At 39.3% G+C, this 22,814-nt stretch overlaps 3 protein-coding genes across 8 annotated transcripts; 1 reads left to right on the top strand and 2 right to left on the bottom strand.

Annotated features, from left to right (window-relative positions):
- Window positions 1-596: 596 nt before the first annotated feature.
- On the bottom strand, window positions 597-4,685 carry LOC113137978 (transcription factor E2F4-like). Its single transcript, XM_026320038.2, has 10 exons — window positions 4,427-4,685; window positions 3,939-4,101; window positions 2,988-3,097; window positions 2,722-2,877; window positions 2,453-2,496; window positions 1,755-1,819; window positions 1,365-1,665; window positions 1,068-1,115; window positions 922-966; window positions 597-825 (listed from the first exon to the last, which is right to left on the bottom strand). The coding sequence occupies exons 2-10, from the start codon at window positions 4,095-4,097 to the stop codon at window positions 710-712; spliced, it is 1,044 nt and encodes a 347-aa protein (XP_026175823.1). The 5' UTR covers window positions 4,098-4,101; window positions 4,427-4,685; the 3' UTR covers window positions 597-709.
- A 2,861-nt stretch (window positions 4,686-7,546) lies between these two features.
- On the top strand, window positions 7,547-14,658 carry LOC113137979 (lysosomal protective protein). The gene is made up of 11 exons (XM_026320040.2): window positions 7,547-7,868; window positions 8,727-8,838; window positions 8,924-9,061; window positions 9,140-9,298; window positions 9,897-9,988; window positions 10,464-10,548; window positions 10,632-10,784; window positions 10,883-11,028; window positions 12,158-12,320; window positions 13,725-13,814; window positions 13,906-14,658. Exons 1-11 carry the CDS (start codon window positions 7,699-7,701, stop codon window positions 13,987-13,989), a joined length of 1,392 nt encoding a protein of 463 aa, XP_026175825.1. The 5' UTR covers window positions 7,547-7,698; the 3' UTR covers window positions 13,990-14,658.
- Window positions 14,619-22,395, bottom strand: slc38a7 (solute carrier family 38 member 7). Of its 6 annotated transcripts, none has more exons than XM_026320044.2 (13): window positions 22,314-22,387; window positions 21,821-21,844; window positions 21,049-21,514; window positions 20,294-20,347; window positions 18,952-19,096; window positions 18,327-18,471; window positions 18,128-18,223; window positions 17,936-17,993; window positions 17,715-17,829; window positions 17,222-17,369; window positions 16,846-17,045; window positions 16,697-16,748; window positions 14,619-16,341 (listed from the first exon to the last, which is right to left on the bottom strand). In XM_026320044.2, exons 3-13 carry the CDS (start codon window positions 21,298-21,300, stop codon window positions 16,239-16,241), a joined length of 1,368 nt encoding a protein of 455 aa, XP_026175829.1. In that variant the 5' UTR covers window positions 21,301-21,514; window positions 21,821-21,844; window positions 22,314-22,387; the 3' UTR covers window positions 14,619-16,238. The 6 variants fall into 6 exon arrangements, with proteins under 6 accessions (XP_026175829.1, XP_026175828.1, XP_026175826.1 ...); XM_026320043.2 differs by having other exon boundaries at window positions 21,049-21,527; window positions 22,314-22,385; XM_026320041.2 differs by lacking the exon at window positions 21,821-21,844 and having other exon boundaries at window positions 22,314-22,395.
- Window positions 22,396-22,814: the final 419 nt, after the last annotated feature.

Genomic DNA, 22,814 nt, shown 5'->3' with positions numbered 1-22,814 from the left:
CAGACAGCCTCTGGACATGTCAGTTTGTTTGCAGTTAACCTGCAGAAATGTTGCTGCTGCTGACATTCACAGTGAATATTGAGAAAACGAGACAATTTCAGTTTGTCTGGGTCAGTACTGTTACTGGCTTTGGTTATGGCATCTTTTAGCTTTAAAACTGTTTATTCCTAAATGTGCCCTCAAGGAGGTACATGGACATGCTGTAGCCAGAGTAATAAAGTAAGTGCACAGTGACACCTGTTGCCCAGTCATTGAACTCAAAGATTTAATAGATTCTACCAACAGAATAAAACCCAGCAAATTAGGGTGTTATTGGGTTGAAATTAGCAGTACAGGGTTAAATAATCAAAGTGGCTGCATGGTGACACAAGAAACCCAGTATACACTGTTGCAGTGTTCAGATCAGAGCAACAGGTAATCCTATTTATTCCACTTTCCCATTCATTAGTAGATACTGTGATATCTTATTGTAAACACTGTCAAAGAGGTATGGATTTAACTGAGGCTTCAGTCTCAGTCTTGTATTGAACTGTATTTTACTGTAAGCTATTTTACTTGTTTTGCCTCTTGGTATATGAATGAGATGGACACAAAACTGGAAGTCATTCATTTATTATTTGCTTTAATCAAATAACTCTTTAAAAACAGATTACTATGTACATACTAAGTGAAATATTCACTTTTGTAGTCCTAACACAGGAGTTTAAAGTCAAACATTCAGCATGGGGATGTCATAGATGTCACAGAGGCCTTCACTCTCATCCAGATTACAGACGTATTCATGTTCAGACGGAGGTGGAGACAGACGAAGGAGTGGAGGAAAAACTGAGTAGCAGAGGTAAACTTTATTAACCGATATTCTATAGATGCCAATATATTATAGATATGAACGTAATGTCTCTGGAAATAAAGTGCACTTACCTTTAGAAGCCATAAGTTGTGTGATTATAGCTGTGTTCATTATTTCTACAAAAATGAGGAAAGGAAGGCTTAATTATTCATTAGTAAACAATTAAAAAGACAACTTACTTGCAAAATAAATCAGAACCACAGCAGCAAAATTCTACCTTTAGTTGGGTCTAGTAGGTCCTTTAGTTCCTTTGATAAATCCGGAACTGCGGAAGAGATTTTAAAGAATTAATGTAAAAAACCTTCTCATTGAAATAAACATGCATGAGAGGCGAGAACATAACTGCCAAGCAGGTGTTTAACAAAGCCAGGACCATCTGTGGTGTATAACCTCATTATGTAAAAAGTGAAGTCAAGTTAAAGTGACTTGTGAAATTACTCTTTCAGTAACAAAATACCAACATCCAATGTCAACAAAAATACAGTTCAGAAATTACACAAACTAAAATACTCACATTTAGATGCTTCTGGTCTGTTTGGCTCCATGTTGCATGACGATGCATGAAGAGGCTGCATATCATCCACGGCTGTAGGAATATGCTTGGTATTAGCTGATGCCTGACAATGTGCAGTGCTGCTCGCCGTCTCAGCTGAAGAAGACATTGCTAACTTGGCATTCTGTAAAATTTCTTCTGGCGGTGGGACTGGTAGTACAACATGAGCAGAGTTGAGACTGTGTTTGTTAAGAAGTAAGACATCTATGGGCCCTCTGATGCTTTTCATATAGATCTGGTACTTCGTTGGGCTGTTCAGGACCTGGAAGATGGAAGATTAAATGTTCCCTTGTGAACTAAAACTAGCACAAAATAAGAAACTACATCAGGTTGCAGTGATCCAGGACTTACAGCTTTGGGAATTGGAACATCTAGCTGTGTGCCAGATGGTGCTCGTACAGCTAAAAGTGTGTGACCTGTGGAAATGACACAGGGAAAAATCAAAAAGCAATCGTTTTATTTGATTTTAAGCTTTAAAAAAAAATGTTAGCAATTCTTTTTGGCCCAATACTAAATAAACTGCAACAGTGTCAGCTGTTGTGATGGATATGTCATCATGATCTTATAAACCAGAATTTGTCCAGTTGTGTTAATATTAGCCAACTTTGAAAGTCCAGTGAAACACCAAAACAGCTGATCTGGTGCTGTAATCTATTGGCATGTAACACATTTACTGATGCTGTATCTTTTGTAGCTGTATTAACAGTTTTAACTTGGATTTCACTAGAAAAATACCTTAAGTTGCTTTACTTTATTTGTTAAACAGTTACATTGAAAATTTTGAATATCACTAATGGGTTTTAATCTTAAATGTTTGATTTTTCCTTCGGATACAATAATCACTTGAGCTCAACAGTAGCAGAAATGATAAATATATATTTTTGCTTTTGTATTTGTCTAAAAGTAGAGGAAGGAAACATTTCTGCCGTAGAATAAAATTATATCCATTCACTGCCACTCCGCATGGACTTTCAACTGTATCAAAAACATGCTGACACTAAAATGTACCCAAAAGTAATCACTGAAAGATAGGAGAGATTATACATTACCACAGAAGCAGTTGCAGATGTCTTCATGTTTCACATAGGTCAGAGTTGATTTGAGTTAAGGTTCAACTGGAAACATTGTGATAGTTTGAAGAGAGATGTCAAGAATTGATGCATGACAGATGATAACACAACAGCACCTTATTTTTAACTGATACTTATATTTTTGCTTGATTTTCTATTATTTTGTAAATGCTTTTAGATTATTATATTATTTTGTACATAGAACACATCAAGTTGCATTCAAGATTAAACAGCCTTAAAAAGAATATTTGCTGCAGTCTTCTGTTGTGTTCCTGATGCTCTGTTCGATCCAGCATCTCTGTTGGTCCAGTATCAGTTCCTTCTGCTCCAAGTCCTCCAGCTCAGACTTTAACTCTGTTAGTCTGTTGGTTAACTCACATGCATTTCCTCCTGGCATTGTGCCCCTAATTTAGGAAAAGCATATTTACTATATTATAAAACATGGTTTGCGCTACACGCTTTGACACATATGCGTATTCAAATGCATGCAGACAAGGAAAGGTGAATAACTTACATCCACTTTACAAGGCTCTTGGATAGTTTCACAATCAGACCAACGCCCTCCAGCACATTTGTGATGTCGTAGATTCGCCTTTTCTGTTGGACAGCCAGGGCTCTGACAGCCTGAAAGAAGATAAAACACCCAGTCACCCACCACAGTCTCAATAGCCTCATCCTAGAAAATGTTTGCGTAAGCTGTGAGTTGAGCTAGCAAACTATACCAAACAGTCAAAGATCACTTACAAGCAGTATCCATAGTAAAAACTTACTTTTTAATTGTTCTGAGAGATAAAAGAAAAACTGGACCTATTGTAGCTGCTCCAAACAACAGCTATATAATGCAGTTTTTAGGTTTTTATTGAACTTCAGCATGAAATATAAAAGAATAAGGGCTGCAATTCTTTAAACAGATATATCTCCATTTTAAGTTTTTCAACTTTCAGTATGTTCCAGGATCAACGATGAAAAACCCTTTTTTTAAAAATTGTATTCAAATTTTTAGGGCCTCAAGAAGCGATTATTAACATTATGAACACACATATGATATATTTACTAATAAATTAGTGACCTGATTTGTCTACACAATATCATAAATAAGTGATAAACATTGGTTTTAACATTTCACTGGCAAAATTAAATCTTTGGAAGTCTCATTTTATGCAAGCAGCCGCTGAAAACACAGCAATATCCAATTTACATTGATACACAATAAAGGAAAACAAAAAATGTCTAAGATAGTTGCAGATTTTTTAGTTAATCAATCAACTAATTGGTGAAAACCTAAGGATCCTGATTAAAGCACTCACCCATTTGATTTGGAGTGGGATTAGAGACCCCTAACTACTATCATCTCATCTGTTGCTCACTATACATTGCCTATCCAGTGATGGGATCAGTGTTTAACATGATAGTAGGGGTCTTCAGTCTTTAGTGCATGTGTGCTTGACTGTCTGAGCCCACTTACGTCTTTGAGGTCCAGTACACCGTCTTCAGCTTCCTGGAGTAACCTGACAAACTTGATGGTGAGCACATGAAGGCTCCTCACACTCCTCTGGCACTGGGGATTATGGCCTGGCATGGCGGCCTCTCCGTCTTCACTGTGTGGACTGCCTTCAGGATCCATGCCGCTGGACGGGAAAGGACAACAAATGAACTAAGGACCTTCTGTTGCACCGGGCAAGTTTGCTTTTCGTCTCTACTTCCACCACATATTTTTCACTAGATCGTGTTTATTGTGAAAAGTACCGGAAACGCTAACATTTTGTGTAGCTAACTTTTCGAAAATGGCTAGCTAACGTTAGTGTTTATGTGAAGTGTTTAATTTAGACACTGCATAACTTTTGGTTGTTCCAAAAAGGTCCGCACCATTCACACAAACAGAATGTCTACATAGTTAACCTCACAAACAACTGTACACGTTGGGACAAGTGACATGACGCTACTTATTGTTACCTTGTTGTTGACGAGACCTGTGGTCCCGAGTTGCTAACGACGTCAATGCTAATACTAGCAGTGCTGACGACGATAGCCAGCAGTATTTCAACTCGCAAAACAAGCCTAAACAAGCACAGTCTATTTCCAATATTAAGCCATCAATTAACGTTATGCCTCCGGACCAACTGCGCTGATAGTTCGCCCTGCACTGTTTTGGACACAGGCGCCTATTTTTCCGGTACTCGTATGTACAGATCTGCTTTCACAATAAAAGTCCAAACGTTTGCCAAACCACAATAAAAGCCTTTCCCAGTGCAATAATACAGGTGTCCCCCTGAAAGATATACATACATTGGCTATTGCGTTATTAAGGCGTCCACCTTCGCCCCTCCTTTCATCCTATGAACTGAGTCTTGTTTCTATTGAAGTAGCAGATTAAATTAAACCCAGAATGCCAGAAAGCAAACCTTTTCTCTATGGTGGAATAACTACAGGGAGGCAATCAGCAGTCCTCTCACTGAAAATTTTTTTATCAAGTCTTAAAGTTTTGATAATTCTAACAATTTTTAATGGTCTTAATGGACCCTCACAGCAAACCTTTGTTTGGAATGATTCTCATTTCACCAGGTACCATGCGGTTAGACATAAAATTTAAATCTAATAACCTGGTATCCCTGCAAACTTTACTGTAGTTATATTTGTGCTGATTTGACTTTTCCTTTCGGCTGCTCCCTTCAGGGGTCGCCACAGCGAATCATCTGCCTCCATTTAAGCCTCTGTATCTTCCACACCCACACCAACTATCCTCATGTCCTCCTTCACTGGCTTTTTTTCCAAAACATCTAACATGAGCTGTCCCTCTGATGTGCTCATTCCTGATCCTATCCATCCTCGTCACTCCCAGAGAGAATCTTAATATCTTCAGCTCTGCTACCTATAGCTCTGCCTCCTGTCTTTTTTTCATCGTGTGACTCATCAGCTTTATTCCTCTGTAGTTTCCACAACTCTGCAGGTCTCCCTTGTTCTTAAAGATGGGCACCAGTACACTTCTCCTCCATTCCTCAGGCATCCTCTCACTCTCCAAGATCTTGTTAAGTAGCCCAGTCAAAAACTCTACTGCCACCTCTCCTAAACACTTCCATACCTCCACAGGTACAGTATGTCATCAGGACCAACTGCCTTTCCACTCTTCATCCTCTTCAACGCCTTCCTCACTTCATCTTTACTGATCTTTGCTACTTCCTGCTTCACAATAATCACCTCTTCTACTCTGTGCCTTCTAACATTTTCCTCATTGCTGATTTGATCATACTGATGGTGTTTATTAATATGAGACTTTGTTCTACAGTTGGGATATTTTACCCACTTAAAACAAAAGGAACAATTTAGAAGTTTTTTAATGCAAAAACTCACATGGAACAGATTAAAAGAGGTGTGATGTGTTTTCTAATCCCAGACCTAGTCAGTTCTTGGGCTGCAGAGTTTTGAATTTCTGCTCTCAATTCTGACACAGGTGATATTAGTTGTTAAAATGATAAAAGTAGTTAGAAGATCAAATATACATTTGCTGAGGCCACACTTTCTGGGCTAGTTCCCAGCTGTATGGTGTTGAAATTGAAAGCTATGGGTGAATATAGGGCCTATCAGGTATTTCTTCAGTTTTTGCCACTTTTTCCTGGACAATGTTTTCTGATAGAGTCTCCTGTCAGGGACTGAGGGGTGGAGTGACATTAAGTTTATGCGAAGAGTCAATATTTGCAGTGTTGACCCTTCTTTTTCCAAGACCTCTGCAATTTGCCCTGATATGCTGTCAATCAACTTCTGGGCCACATCCTGACTGATGGCAGCCCATTTTTGCATAATGAATGCTTTGAGTTTGTCAGAATTTGTGGGTTTTCGTTTGTCCATCCACCCCTTGAGGATCATGGACCATGGACCCAAAATTTCAATGTTTTGTTCCCCGAGCTACTTAGTTATCACTTTTGCCTTATGGCAAGGTGCTCCATCATGCTGGAAAAGGCATTGTTTGTCACCAAAACTGTTCTCAGATGGTTGGGAAAAGTTTCACTCGGACGATGTTTTGGTACCATTCTTTATTTATGGCTGTGTTCTTAGGCAAAATTGTGAGTGAGCCCACTCCCTTGGTTGAGAAGCAACCCCACACATGAATGGTCTCAGGATGCTTTACTGTTGTCATGACACTGATGGTAGTGCTCACCTTTTCTTCTCTGGACAAGCCTTATTCTGGATGCCCCTAACAATCAGAAATGGGATTCATCCAAGGTAAAGACTTTATCCCAGTCCTCAGCAGTCCCTTTACCTTTGGCAGAATATCAGTCTGTCTCTGATGTTTTTCCTAGAGACAAGTGGCTTCTTTGCTGCCCTTCTTGACACTATCCCCCAAAAGCCTTCATCTCACTGTGCATTCAGATGCACTCACACCTGCCTGCTGCCACTCCTGAGTAAGCTCTGCATTGGTGGTGCCCCAGTACTGCAGCTGAATCAACTTGCTGGGCTTTCTTAGGTGCTCCGTAGCCTTCTTCACAACAATTGAACGTCTCTCTTTGACGTTCTTGATAATCTGATAAATGGTTGATTAATATGCAAACTTTCTAGCAGCAATGTTTTTGCCTTTGCAGCCCCGTTTTGTGCAACGCAATGATGACTGCATGTGTTTCGTTGCAGGTAACCATGGTTAACATAGGAAGAACAATGATTTCAAGCACCACCCTCCTTTTAAAGCTTTTAGTCTCTTATTCTAACTCAATCATGACAGTGACCAGCTTTGTCCTCATCAACACTCTCATTTTCATAGCAAAGACGGACTTTGCAATTAATTGAAATTCATCTGATCACTCTTCATAACATTCTGGAGTATAAGCAAACTGCCACCATAAAAACTGAGTCAGCAGTGTCATTCTCAAAACTTTTGGCCATTATATTGTTTGATTACTGAGTCTGTTTATACACCAGTTGTTCAGTTTAAAAAGCTCAGTTTGCGGGTTTTATATAGCTACCTATAGCGACACTGTAAACCTACATAAAACACCTCACTCCTGCTTCCACACAAGGATATAATTGTTGTCGTTTAGCACTTCCGGGTAGAGTCAGACGCTGGTCACGTGGCTTTCACAGCAGTCACATGACGTACTGGTCCGCGTGAACGCGGAGCTGCTGCTAAAGACATTGGAGCCTGAGGAAGTTGTGCTGATTTGGACTCTGGTTTGTCTCCCGGGCAGATCGGAGGAGTCGTGTGGCGTCTTTTGTTGGAAGTGAGGAAGAAGTCAACGATGTTCGTCGAAGGTTTGCTGCTGTGTTTGTTGGCCCTGTGTCCTCTCGGCTCCTGGGCTCAGTATGCTCCCGACGAAGTGGCGCACCTGCCAGGTATGATGTTCAAACCCAACTATCGACAGTGGTCGGGGTACCTCCAGGCTCGGCCCGGGAAGTTTCTCCATTATTGGTAAGACTCTGTGGTGGAAGAATTGATTTCCCTTTAACTAAGTAAAGCCAACGCAACGACGTAACGGGCAATGTGCTACAGCTCACAAATACATTTAATGGAGTAAAAAGAGCAGTATTTTTAGTACGGTGCTTGAATAAATGTACTTATTGCACTACTGAAAATAGAAATTGTTACCTACAGGATAGGGAAATGTGTTGGACTGGTTTCTGCAGCTTTCTCTTCCTCAGTCAGGGGCCAATGAGTACTAGTTTGGTATGAACTGAAATGTTATTCATTCTTAGGCTGTGAGCCGTGACAGCAAAATAATGATAATAATCTGTTTTTTGACACTTACATAATGATCTATTCACTGAAATGTAGTATTTATAACTATATCATCATTAGTGTGTAATCACTGGAAAATACCAACTGTTGCATTATTTTAATGTGAGAATGAGTCTATTAAATCTCCATAGGGAGAGGGTCTAATACCTGCAGTGTGTTGTAGACAGTAAAAATATCTCGGGGGTTGATGCGACCAATAGGAAGTGTGTGTGTGAAAATTCAAATCAAGAATAGAAAGTCTCTTAGCTGCTACAAAAGGCTGTGTTATGAATACTGACTTAGAGGGTGGTGGAACTTGTACACATGGCACAATTACTATTTTCTGCCATAAGTGCAGGAAATAAGAGGTAGTGGTGCATTAACGTTAAAGAACGGCTTATCTGTAACATTTGTTTTAGGCAGAGGTTGTGTTTACTACTTTTCAGTTAGAAAAGGAAAAAAAAATGTAATTTGCCCATGAATGGCTTAGCTTTTGTACGTAACTGTATTGTGCCGTATGGCATATGTAACCGTGGTCCTGATCTCCTATAGGTTTGTGACTTCCCAGAGGGACCCAGTCAAAGACCCTTTGGTGCTCTGGCTGAATGGAGGCCCAGGCTGCAGCTCACTGGATGGATTCCTGTCAGAGAATGGCCCTTTTCACGTGAGCATGCTCTCCATGTGCATTACTGCATCTGCACACTGAAATGAGATGGCTCCAAAAAGGAATTGTTGGCTTTCTTTTTCAGGTGAATGATGATGGGGCCACACTGTATGAGAACCCATTCAGTTGGAACAAGATTGCCAATATGCTGTATATAGAATCTCCTGCAGGAGTAGGATATTCCTACTCTGACGACCACAAATATGCAACTGATGATGACCAGGTAAGTTAAGTGAGTTAAATGAATTGCTTAGAAATAGTCAGACTGTATTTTTAAGAAATTCAAATATTCTTCCATTAGGTAGCTGAGGATAATTACAGAGCCTTGCAGAGTTTCTTTGCCAAGTTCCCAAATTTCACTCAGAATGAGTTCTTCATCTTTGGAGAAAGTTATGGTGGAATTTATGCACCAACTCTCAGCTTACGCGTGGCAACAGGATCTGCAAAAATCAACTTCAAGGTGAAGTGCTTCAAACACATTGTATTGTCTAAACATTGTATACACAGTATTTTCCAGGCTTTAAGTCACACCAGAGTATAAGTCGCTTTTAGCAAAAACAGCTTTGTTGATCAGAAAAAAAACATGTAGAAGTTGCTTCAGTGTATAAGTCACATTTCTAATTATAGTCTCAATTAGCCTATGAAGAATGTAAACTAGGCATAACAACAAGCAGACGTGCATTACCAAATTCATTCATCCATATCAAGTAAAGTTAAACAACTCCACCAACATCAAGGAGAAGATGAAGCTGCGTGTCTTCCTCCTCTCTTACGTTGCCTAAATGCCAGTACTCACTCCAAACTTTTTCAGCTGCATATTTTATTACCTGCAGTGTGAAATCTGCAGTATAGCTCTTTCTTTTGGGCAGCATTTTCACTTGTGTTACAGTAGGAGTTATAGTTTAGCATTAATATAAATGTTTTTACTTTTTTGGGTGGTACAGTTTTATCATCAGTTGAGTTGAGAGTGCCATAGTCTGGAAAATACAGTACTTCAGTCTCATGTTTTTTCTGATTTTCTACCCTACCAAATGTTTATTACATTGCCATGTTTTTAGGGGTTTGCAGTGGGAAATGGACTCAGCAGCTATGCTCTTAATGACCAAAGCTTGATCTACTTTGGTTACTACCACGGCCTCTTTGGAAAACAGTAAGTGGCACTTCCTAGAGGAAGCTTGTTTGCTTTACTATGAGTAAATATTGTATGTACAAAAACAAAGTCATACTTTAATAGTGTTTCCCTGCACACATGCATAGTCTCTTATGCTGCCCTCTGCTGGTGTACAAACATGGTTTCTGAGGGCTGAAAATGTAACTGTCCAATCAGTTAAATATAATTTTTGTGACTTTTCATTTAAATAAATATAAGTTAATTTCATTAAACATTTTTTGGTTGTGCTTTTTAATATGATCACCAAAAAAAGTATACTAAAACGGTAAGGACTGCACAAATTCTGGAAAGATAAATTTTAAAAATATGAATATTTGTGGTTGTTCTATTAGTTATTGTAACAGAAAGCAGCTGGAGTGTCGCATTTTTATGTTTGGAGGTGATTGACGGTGAAGGTTAAAGTTACACATAGTTGATGCAGAGAGGTCATTTTAAAGCTGTGATTTCTGTGCAGGTTGTGGTCTGATCTGAACATTAATTGCTGTGACAAGGGAATCTGTAACTTTTACAACTCCAGCTCAGAGGCCTGCAAGAAGAAAGTATGTGTGCACTATGTCTACAGTATTTAACTGGGAATTTCTGCATACTCTTTCAAATTTTACATGTCCTTATCCCCCTTTAGGTGAATATAGCCTTTAATATTGTGTATAACAGCGGACTGAATGAGTATGCCCTTTACTTGAATTGTGAGGGTCTCAGAAGTTCCCACAAAGGCTACAAGAGGATCATGACTCTTCTGTTTAGGAATTACAGGAGTCACGCACACACCCACAAGGTGAGAGCTTCCCTCTGTAGGGGAGTGCTGCCCATGAACCTGTGCCTTTTTTTTTTTCTTACCGTCTTTTAGTTTTAATGATAAACATCTTCCCACAGTTTTTAGATGAACTGGGGTCCTTTGTGGCTGTGGGTGAAACCCCTCCCTGCCTTAACAGTACAGCTCAGATAAACTGGCTGAACAGGGGGGATGTGAGGAAAGCTTTACACATTCCAGATACTCTGCCATCATGGGACATCTGCAGGTATGTTACAGTAAACTAATGAATGTGAATAGATGATTAAGACATCAGTGATCAATACACTACATGCATCAAGTATTAATGAGCGTGGTTAACACATACAGTCATTTCAGAAAGTTCAGATTGCTTCACTTTTTGTACACTGGTGCAAAAGTGCACAAAGCTTGCAGACCAAGGACAGTCAAAGATTGCTCTTAATTAAAAATAAACTTAAAACCATGTCACTTATGTAATGCCGATTATAGATTCATTGGCAAAAATGGCAATTTGGCATTTTAAATGAACTCTGCAACAGTGTGCAAAATTGAAGGTCTCTATTTTGTGAAGCCGCTGTGTATTTGGGAATATGCTTATAAGGCAATAAAATAATATACATGAGGTTCCAATTACTTTACTATGCAGTTTTATGTAACACTGTATTATACAATTAAAAATCCTGTGTATATTCAAAAATTGGAACCCTACAACACAATGAAGTGTGCAAAAATTAAAGTCTAATTGCTAAACTATTACTGCATTTGATAATCTGAATATAAAACAAACTAATCTAAAACTGGTGACCTGTCCGGGGTATACCCCTGCCTTTCACCCAAAGAGAGCTGGAATAGGCTCCAGTAGATCCCCGTGTCCCTAGTTAGGAATAAGCGGGTATAAATAATGGATGGATGGAAGTGTTTAAAAATGTATATTGTATATATTATACTAAAAATGAGTGTTCACATTATGTCATCCAAAAAAAAAAAGAGTAGAATTCAGAGTTCAATTTTAAACTGTGGATTCTACTAATATGCCAGGTCAAGTCAAGTAGCTTTTGTCGTCATTTCAACCATGTACAGTGGATACAGTGCATAGTGAAACAAAACAACATTCCTCCAGGAACCAGAGTGCTACATAAAACAATACAAAAAATTCAGACTACATATATCTGTTAAAAGTGGACCAGTGCATATTTGCATTAGACAATGTATGCGACAAAAGCAAAAATAAGCACTGGCCAGTATAGATGTGTGGTCAGTAAGGTGCAAACATTGTAGTGCAATATATTTATAATATGTGTGATGAAATGTAAATATGCGTGGTTTCATGATGACAAGAGGTCATGATGATAATGAACTCTATTTCTTCATTGCAGTGATGATGTTGGAGACCAGTACACCTCTCTATACCAGACAGTGAAGGATGTGTATCTGAAGCTGCTCTCTGTGGGCCTGCGGGTTCTCGTCTACAACGGAGACACAGACATGGCTTGCAACTTCCTGGGAGACCAGTGGTTTGTGGAGGATCTCGGCCTGAAGGTGGGAACTGGAATTTTAGGAAAGATTTTAAAAACATATACAGGGCCAGTAAAAAGTTTGGACGCATCTTCTCATCCATAAGTTTTCTTTGTTGGGATTATTTTCTATGTGAAAGAAACTAAGATACACAGGGGATGCTTTTATTAATTTACAAAGTGCAGCAAAGGGAACCAAACCTAAATCTAATCATTATTTGCAGCACTTCCCTTTGCCCCTAAACCAGCAGTTCTCTGGTTTGACCTGCACACAGTTTCTCCTGGTACTTTGCAGCATCGTGAGAGAGAGATTGTTGCCTTGTTGAAAGCCCACTTAGGGTAGCCACAGGTTTTGAGGGCTGTCTTTACATGAGCCCACTATTAGATCCTAATGACCCTCACCTGAGCTCACTCCTTTAGTTCACCTAACGAGCCTATTCAGGCCAGGTGTGAAGTCAAACCAACTCAGGGGCATGGATCTAATGACTCTCACCTGATTTACATAGCTCAACTAGTGAGCCTATGGTTCTAGGGGTGGAGTGAAACCAACCTGGGAGATATATTGGAGATTCCAGTCCAGACTAATGAAGCCGCCTGGATGGGTAGTGAAATTTTTGGACTTAAAAACTGAAAGTCCATTTGCCATGACTCAACCTTTAGATAATTCAGTTCAATTCAATTTTATTTGTATAGCGCCAAATCACAATACAAATCATCTCAAGGCACTTTACAAAAAACCCAACAAATCCCTTATGAGCAAAGACTTGGTGACAGTGGAGAGGAAAAACTCCCTTTTAACGGAAGAAAAAAACTCCAGCAGAACCAGGTTCAGTTTGGGCGGCCATCTGCCTCGACCAGTTGGGGTGAGTGGATAGAGGAGAGAGAAAAGAACAGCAACAATAAACAACAAATTACACTGCAGGTTGGTGGGGCCAGTAACTGCACATCAGCAATATACAGCTCCAGGACCAGGGACACCTGCAGAAGGTACAGAGAGAGAGAGAGAGAGAATAAACTGGAACGTTATTTCATCAGTCCTTAACAAGTTCCCACATATGTTGCACTTATTTTTGCTTCCGTCTGTGATCTAAACTCTTCACAAACCATCTTGAGTTTAGATCAAGTGGTTGTGGAAGCCAGGTCACCATGATGCCATCCCTCTCCTCCTTGGTCAAATTGCCCGTCACATAGCAGGGAGGTGTATTTTGGGTCACTGGTGAAAAATAAATGATGGTTCCAATTTACAGATGAAAAATTCACCATATATTTGAGTTACTAACCTCCAACGGACTAGGCAAGATGCTGGCCATCCTGTTAGCTTAGATTCACTGGTACAATTTATTATAATTTTGTCTTCAGCAAGTTTTTTTTTTTCCACTAAACATAACCAGGTACACCTCTTCATACTGTTAATAAATGTTGTTCTCAGGAGACCACTGAGTATCAGTCTTGGCTTCATGAAGATCAGATTGCTGGTTTCTACCAACAGTTTGGAAACATCACTTTCCTCACAGTCAAGGTAAGTACCAATGTGTAGTTCAGTGTCCTGTGTCAGGTTGGTGATGTAGTGTCCTTACAGTGAAATACAGTAGCACTGTCCTGTGTTTCAGGGTGCCGGTCACATGGTTCCTCAATGGGCTCCAGGTCCAGCTTTCCATATGTTCCAGTCTTTCATAACAAATGACACCTACTGAGCCATGATGGAAAAGTAACACACCTGCACTTATCACCTGTCACAAATATAACATTTTTCTCAGGGAAGATCAGTTTAGGTGGGAAAAGGACCGTTAAGGCACTTGTGCTTTGTATCACACCTGCATTGTGAGCTTTTCGTTAATGGCACAATTGGTGTTGGCTCTCCATTGCATTGTCTTTGAACTGCAACAATTCAAGTGAAATTTAGAACTTTGAAGATGTTTATATATTCACTGGAATGTCAGAAGTACACTCCTTTTATACACAACCCTTTTAGTAAAACAAATTAAACCTGAAAATGATTGTTAATATACAGCAATAACTGTCTGGCTACTTGTTGCCTTGTAAAACATCACAGTCCTAAGCACAATGCTAAACATCCTACATTGTTCAACCACTATGGATGTGAAAACTCCTCTTAAAAAGTGAGCGCTTAACTCTTTCATTACGACTCCAATGTAGTGAACAGTCATCGCCCAGGTACTTAATACTTAAATGATCAAATAAAGCTGTTCTCTTCAGCACCCATGTAAAGCAGGGTATGTTATTGCGGAATCAATGACTGTCAGCAAAATGTAAGTAAAACGATAGTGGCTTGTATTGTCTTGTTGGAAAAATGCAACTTCACTTGTCATTTTGTCTTTTTATTAAACTGCCAGTGACACATGGATTGTCAGATTCATTTGCATGCCTTGATTGTACTAAATCTATTATACTGTAAGTAAATCCCTAAAATATTTCTGCCATCAATGTCATGTTTACAGGTCATTGCTCTGTTCAGGACAGCAGAGACACATGACTATTACCAAATGCCTCCTTTCCAGCCTGGTAACTGTAAATCAGTGACAGAAACCATAAATGCAGATGACAGCCACTCATATAATCAGATGAATTGTTGTCTGCAGCACTAAAAGGGTAACACAAATGCTTAAACACCAAAACATAAAAGCAATCTGTAATAAAAAAAAATGATTCCAAGAAATGTTAAAGCTTTTGTATTGCTGACAGAAAGTTTTATCTGGACTGCATCTCTTTTCTCTCAATTTCTTGATAAATGTTCTAAGTCCACAACCTCTAGTGATAAGTAGTGATGAGTATTGTTTTGAGTCAAAAAGGAACAAAAACATTTTTGTAACTCTTTTTGTAGTTGTAACTGTCTGCAGTGGTGCCTGATTCAAGTAAATCCAACCTCAGTATTTCTAATATGTGCAAACTGAATTCTCTTTAGGTTACATCATTTTCCATACATTCAAAGACCATGTTGTGTTCAAACCCCCAGAAGAGTCAAGAGTTGAGCTGAAAGAGTTGAAGTTTTCTTATCCTGAATGTGAAGGAACGACTCATCTTGCACACACTGCAGATTTGTGCCGTGGAAACACAACCCTGTGGTTTTCAATGTTTAAAGACCTGCAGGCTTACATGATATTGGCTTGTACTCTATACAAACTTGTAGCAAATTATTTAACATTATTGCCAGTGTATAAAATCATAATTTCACTACTTCCAACTTTATAAAATGTCTTTTAAAAAAAAAAAAAGAACAAAAAGCCGTATAACTCAAATTCCTTCCTAAATCTATTTTTAACTGTAATGATTTTGTGGCCTTGTCCAAAAATTGAAAATCTCATATTTTCAGTTCATTTTAAGTTATAAGTGAACACAACCAGATTAAAAACACTTAATATCTTTCTCATGATTCCATCAGCGTGTGAGCGAACCTGTTTAATTTCCCATTGGAGAACAGATAAAATTCATAATTAGTGGATAAACTAACAGCAGCTTAAAGACAGAGTCTGGAGCTTAAAATCACAGCGTATCCATTTCTGTGTTTAGAAACATGCCTTACATGCAAGTTAAGATAAAGAAATTGGTAAACATCATAAAAAATCTGTTTGATTGTAAGACCTTTTTCTACAAGGTCCTTCAGCTCTTGTAAACAGGACATGAATACCCATATACTTTTCCCTCTGGAATGATTACAGTCAAAGTTAAAAACATATAACATACACTTCACAGAAAATAAAATGAGCAAAGTGTCTGAAGTCACTTGGTATTGAGTGGCATCTCCACTCCCTGACTAAGCAGAAAGCCAGGATGCCACAGAGGTCCTGATTTTTTTTTCTTTTAAATGGGTATCATGAGATGCTCCTCCATCTAATCCCATAGTTCGGAATAGCAGCACAGGACTAAGCACCCCCTCGGTCTTCAAAACTGAGGACACTACTGATTAAAAAAAAAACAGTCTCTTTCAGCTTACGATGTCTTGATAGATGGAGTTGGTCGTCGTGAGGCCAAAGATGAAAGCTCCAATTGTAACCATGAAAACACCGAAGATCACCAATCCATGCCAGCTGTAAAAGAGAGGACCAAGGAAATGTACTTCAACCTGTATTAAACATTTTTTATATTGACACAAATGTCTAATGTGAAAAGAAAACACCCAAAGCTTTATATTTATTTAATATTCAGCCTTAGTGTATTATATTAAATATCGAACAAACAAGCTTTGATAAGACTGCACGTTATTTAAGAGCACATAGCTCATGTGTATGGTGATATATAAGAGGCACAACTTAGAGTGGCTTAGATACACACACCTTATGGCTGTGAAATCAAAATGGTAATGACAAAAAGGCTGTGTCACATAATATATATAAGTGTAGAAGAATTGTGATGAAACAAATATCTATCAATAAGCAGTCTCACCTGGCAGATCGACTGTCTGTCTCTGATAGTTTGGCTTGCATCAGACACAAACCTATTAAGTAGGAGATACATGGTTATTATATAATGTGACATTCAAATATGGCCTGCAGAGAAATATAAAACAGTGAACACAATGAGCACAGTGCAACCTGGGAAGATGAAGATGAAGCAGGCTGCCAATCCTCCGATTAATGAGATCACACGACCAATATCAGGGATGAAGAGTGCCAGCACGAGGGTGACGGCACACCACACCAGGGTCTGCAGGATCCTCCTCCTTTTTTCTCGACGTACACACACCTCCACCTGCTCACCTTGAAAACGCAGCCAAAGTCCTTCTACGACTGCCCTGTTAAGACACACAATCACCACTGAAAAAATACTTCTTAAAAATTAAGACAAATCTTTTTTTTTTTTTTTTTTTTTTTTTTTTTTAAATACACAGTTCAGATTCTAAAAGCTAAACCAATGTTGGTCAGGCTAAGGAAAAACACAAGCATTATATTTTGGCTGCTAAGACATTACCTGCCACAGAAGTGTAAAATGGGATAAGAGGTGACCACGCAGATGACAATAAAAGCACGGGCAATGGCCACAGCAATATCGTCAGGAGGGTATGACATCAGCACATCTTGACTGACACTGGAGCCAAATGTGAGGAAGCCACAGACACCTGATCAAACACAATTTACAATTTGAATTATTTCAAATATTGACAAGCCAGGTTATTTGCAACAGCACTACATAATATGTGGATAATGTAAACTAAATTGTAACACAGAAACTTTAAGATCCATTACGATGAGGAACGATCCTGACACAGGAGAAGCAAAAACTTGCAGAAAGAGATCTGTAGCATGTATCTTTGACCATATAAGACAATTTATCATGTACAATGTTATGAAAATGAAAATACCTACAGTATAAAGCACTCTTTCCTGTAGATGATAATTTTTTCAACAGGTTATCGTGTACAGTACATGTCTGGGTATACACTAAAAGTGCACACTGACCATACCTGTTCCTGTGTAAACAAATAGGCAGATTATCATGCTGAGAGTGACTACAAGGCCCCAAGGTCTAATTGCTTTCCTCCTCATGCTGTTGAACACTGGCACACAGCTGACGTGACACTGTAGGAAGATCAGGAGGAAGTGCATAAGACAAAAAGAACTCAGCACTGTTAAACTCAGACCATAGGAGAAGTGTTTTACTTTATGTTCTCAAATGAGGAAATACCTGGAAACCAAAGCATATGGTGGGCATTGCATTGAAAACTGCAGTCCAGGAAGAAGAACTGTAACAAGCACAGTGATTGAGCAACTCGGCAAAGCAAGATGAGAATATTTCTGCTCGAGTGAGTTGGTGTACAAAATTACTGAAGTGTTGTACAAAGTATTGGCAGCGTCATGAAGGGTGTGCAGGGCTCACCTGGTGGGAACATAGCCCGGTGTCACCTTATCTGGCCAGATGTATTTTATAATGACCACAATGGTAACGTACCAGGTCCCCATCACACTGAGCGCGCTGCAATGCAAAACAGCAACTCCAAGTTAAGAAAACATAAGATTTTAATCCTCAGAGAGGAAATAAGCTGAGCGAGTCAACTGACTTGATAAATATTTTATACCTGGCATATTTCTGAAAGCCAATCTCTTTGGGGATGGAGAGAGGAAGAATAACAAACACTGCAGTAACGAAGATGGTAAATTTGCGGTTCGTGTACCAGTGGCCGCTGACTGTTCCATCTGTGTCGTGAGCCACTGCTTCTATCACTGCAACAAAAACAGGAATGACAGAAACCTTTAAGAGAGCAGAAAGGGAGGCAGTTTGTTGGAGAAGATTAAAATCAAATTCCAGTCATAAGCACTCCATTAATTCATCCATTTCAAAAGACCTGTGTGGAAGGCCACAGTTTATTTCCAAAAGCAGACAGGAGCAGGATTTCTACAGCGTCAGCGTCTCAGTGCAGTGCAGATCACATGAGGAACAGACTGACTGAGCAAAAAGCAGCATGGTGTCATTGCTGATGCTCTTTGCCCTTGTTACTGATATGATGGGTTAAATGGTTACACTACTAGTTCTTGACATTTTCCTCTGTTCTAAACAAACAATCATACAGCTAAAAGCAGAGCACAAAATGACTGTGTAGGTGGACTAAAAAGTCCATAAAGGTGACCAAACAATATAGAAAATGACAATTATGTCTAGCTCTCAGAAACTGCATCAAACAGGCTGGCTGGGAGGATACTTACAGCGATCCAGCTGGTCTCCAATGACAATAAAGAAAGCAATGCAAGTGCCAAAGGTGTAGACAGCAATGGCGACTTCACATAGGACTCCTGTGACTTTTCCACACGTAGTTCGAACAACCTCCTGATAGGTGTTTTCATTACTGACCTGAAGAAACCAGACAGATGGACTCAGCAATGAAGGTGTTGGAATAGATTATTATTATTATTCATTTATTTGCTATTTAACAAATACTGCACTTCTGAAAACCAGAGTACCAATTTCTTTTAAAAAGTAGAAGAAGGTATAAGAGACAGTGCTTTTATTTTGTCAGTCATGTGTCTAGAGTAGTCATTTAATTTTCCTTTGATTACAACTGTGAAAATTCAGTTCAATTCAATTTATTTGTATAGCGCCAAATCACAATACAAATCATCTCAAGGCACTTTACAAAAAAAAAAAAAAAAAAAAAAAAAAACCCAAAAAAATCTCTTATGAGCAAGCACTGCAGGAAATGAAACATGCTTCTGCTGATATAGCTCATGTGACGTAAGATTTTGATGCAGTTCTAACACAGCATGAATTTAAATCAACTGTCCAAATCAGGTAGTAGATAACTGGTCAGTCAAAAGAAAGGGTCAAATTCATTGCTGTATTTGTCCTCTGGCAATTTCCTTTAATCCAGCAGCTTAAAACTGATTTATATGTACACCAGCTGAACACACACTTCTTACCATTTTTCAAATTATAAAGAGGGACCTCTGTAGTGAATAGCATCCAAACAGTAAGTGAACGTGCAGCAGAAGCCTCACTGTTGACTGTAAACATCTTTTGTCAAGGTATGGCCATAGAGAAAGAACTAGTTTTAGAGCTACAGGATGAGTGCAGTCAGTCAATCATTCGCATGAAGTCAGTAACGCTTAAATGATTAAAGACAAAGTTCATCCTAGAGCTGGATATGTCTGTATTTAAAAGCAATGCTCTTCACATTTGTCTGGCTCTGAACAAATATCATCTGTAAATTAAGGTGGGTGGGTCAGTGTGTAAAAATTCTTCAAATGACTAACATGGATGGACTGACACCCCATCATAATCACCCTGTGCATTCAAGCCTAAGTCTGAGTCATCCAGGAAGTGAAAGTCTGAGCTGCAGTGCAAAGCTCTGCATTTGACAGGGAATACAACCACAGAATAAAGATGGTAAGAACACTGTTCCATTAAGTTTGAGGGAAAAATGTTGGAAGTAAGAGTAAAGCTCTGAGATTACAAAGGCTGCAGTGGATGCTGGAGAAATGAAAGAAACAAAGTGAAACAGTAAGAGGTGAAAACAAAGACTTTCAGGAGTCAGAGTGAAGCGGCACGTACCTGGGAGCAGTATCCGAGAATCACCAGCCCACTTATTATGAAGATCAGCATAAACTGAAACACAAAGAAACAAGAACCGTTGTATTATAGTTCCCCATTATAGTTTCTATTACAACATAAAAGTTGAATGTAACATAGAACTGTTTTAAGGGCAAGTATATGTTGTAATTTAGAAAATCAGACAATAACTTCAGTATTTATCTTTCCGGTTCAACTGCCAACATACCGATGGAGTCCTACATAATAACAACTTTCTGCTTCAGTTGAGGTTACAGTATAGATTATATAACATGAGAGATTTCTGTATTTCTATTTGTCCCGGCCTGAAGTGAGATACTTCAGTGCACTGATCAAACCACACACACACACACACACACACACAATCCTGAACGTAAGATCTGTGTAGTCTAATGCTCACTATAAAGAAGTATGTTTTGTTTTGCCCACCATACTTCAACTTGTTGCTTATTTGGACATATTTCATGTTTTCAAGAACATCCATTTCAAAAGTTGTCAGTCTCTTTCTATCAAGCTGTATTACATTGTGCATTGGCTGGTGGTCAGATTTAGTGAGTAACATCACCTCTTTTTTTTAGACAGCAATGATGATCTTGAAAGGATTGGTCAAATGAATTGAAACTAAAAAGTTGCAGCCCGATTCATCACATCTCAGCAGAGGCTTTTAGCCCTGAAGACCTGTCTCGTTCAAAGGGAGGTTGTGTAAAGGGGAGATTTCTGTCTTGAGATGTCCTTACCATTTGAAGCATCACTCCTGCAGTTACTCCTCCTGCCATGTTGAATGCTGCAGGGAAATTGAGAAGACCTGCTCCCAGTGCTGCATTCACCACAATGAACACTGCTCCCATACACGACACGCCTCCGCTCCTCCTGTCCGTCTCAAGGTGCTGGACAGAATCCACGCTGGGACTCTGTAAAAGCCACACCCTTTCTCCAGAGTCATTGCTGCCGACTCCACGCCAGTCTTCAACATCAGAGTTGATCGCCATGAGTCGACGGGTTGTAGCTCGGTCCCTGAAGCTTCACGCACTGCAGAAAATTTGTCAGTTATCTGGATCCAAGAAGAAAGAAGATCATAAAGTCTGATCTATTCAGCTGCAGATGAAAATGTGTGTCCAGTGTCTTCGGTCCCACAACAGTCAGGAGAAAGTAGATTTTCATCACCAGGGACAGTGTGACGCAGGAGCCACTCAGTGATCAATCCTGTGACCAAATACTGTTTAAAATTAGAAGTTTATTTAGAAAAAAAAAACAACTGAAAATTAATACAAAAGAAACATAGCAGTTGTTTTGGTTAAAGCATAGATTCTATTTTCATGAAACCCTCATTCCTGAGAAGATACTTTTTTTTTTTACATTGAGATACAAAACCTGATACTTAATGAAGCGCTGTCCTCAAATATAACCTGAACTGATTATCGGCATCAGACTTTACATATGAAATGCTGAGTACAAAAACCTGTAATACAAACTGAGTTCTCTCTATTCAACCCAGGTCAGTGTACATACCTTCACACAAACATGACCAGAGACCTGTAAAACAGACATACAGGCTCAAAGTCAGCAAATCCAACACTTGCTCGTCCTGACTGATATGTGCAAAAACACGACCCTGTCACTCTATTTAATGTGTGTTGTCTGAAGCAGCCTGATAACGAAAGTATGACAATGGTTAACTGGTGATCTTAGGAAGAAAAGCAAAACTAACGTTAATGAGGACAAGGAGCCGGTGATGATAAGATTACCCCAGTTCAACACGGACCCACGGTCAGCCCCCTGCGCTGAATACTACTTAGATACCACACTTTTACATAGGATTTCATTATCACACCTGTCAATGCAGTCAAGCCGTTTGCGGCTGTGTCCTACAGCAGCTAGCAAACCTTAGACCTAGCTGAACTGATAATACACTCAGTTCATTTAAACTTTACGGCTGCTCCTGTATATTTTCTGTGAAGTCGTTGCTGCTGAAATATCGATAAATTAGCTCCAGTAACGTTACCTTGTTATTGTTAAACACCATCCACCGCAGGGAATGACCAAGCCGCCTATGTTTGACAACCCGTACACAGCAGCTGTGCATGTGACACTCCATCACGTGACCGCATTTCTGGGCGTTCTCCTGCTTGCTTTGAATTCTGGGTATGGTAGTTTTCTCAGGTTTGTGCCAGGTTTTTGCACAAACGTCACGTCTTCTAAGCAGAGAAATACCTTATAGACTTTCAGTGTTGATTGTTTGATTTGTGAAAATAGTGAGAAACCCCATCATAATCATCCTGAATGATGCATTCACAGTTAATTGCCTCCAGACTGCAACACAAACAAAAATCAAACAGTCTTCAACATCAGGAGTGGTTCGCAACCTGGCCTTTCTGCGTGGAGTTTGCATGTTCTCTCTGTGGGTTTACTCCAGGTATTCTGGATTCCTCCCACAGTCCAAAAACATGCATGCATCTTTCTTCTTGGATCCAGATAACTAATTTTCTCTAAATTGCACTTAGGA

The sequence above is a fragment of the Mastacembelus armatus genome, chromosome 3 (assembly GCF_900324485.2).
Source record: "Mastacembelus armatus chromosome 3, fMasArm1.2, whole genome shotgun sequence".
Lineage (NCBI taxonomy): Eukaryota > Metazoa > Chordata > Actinopteri > Synbranchiformes > Mastacembelidae > Mastacembelus > Mastacembelus armatus.
Note: the sequence above shows the minus strand (reverse complement) of the source record. Positions and strands in the feature narration are given on the sequence as shown.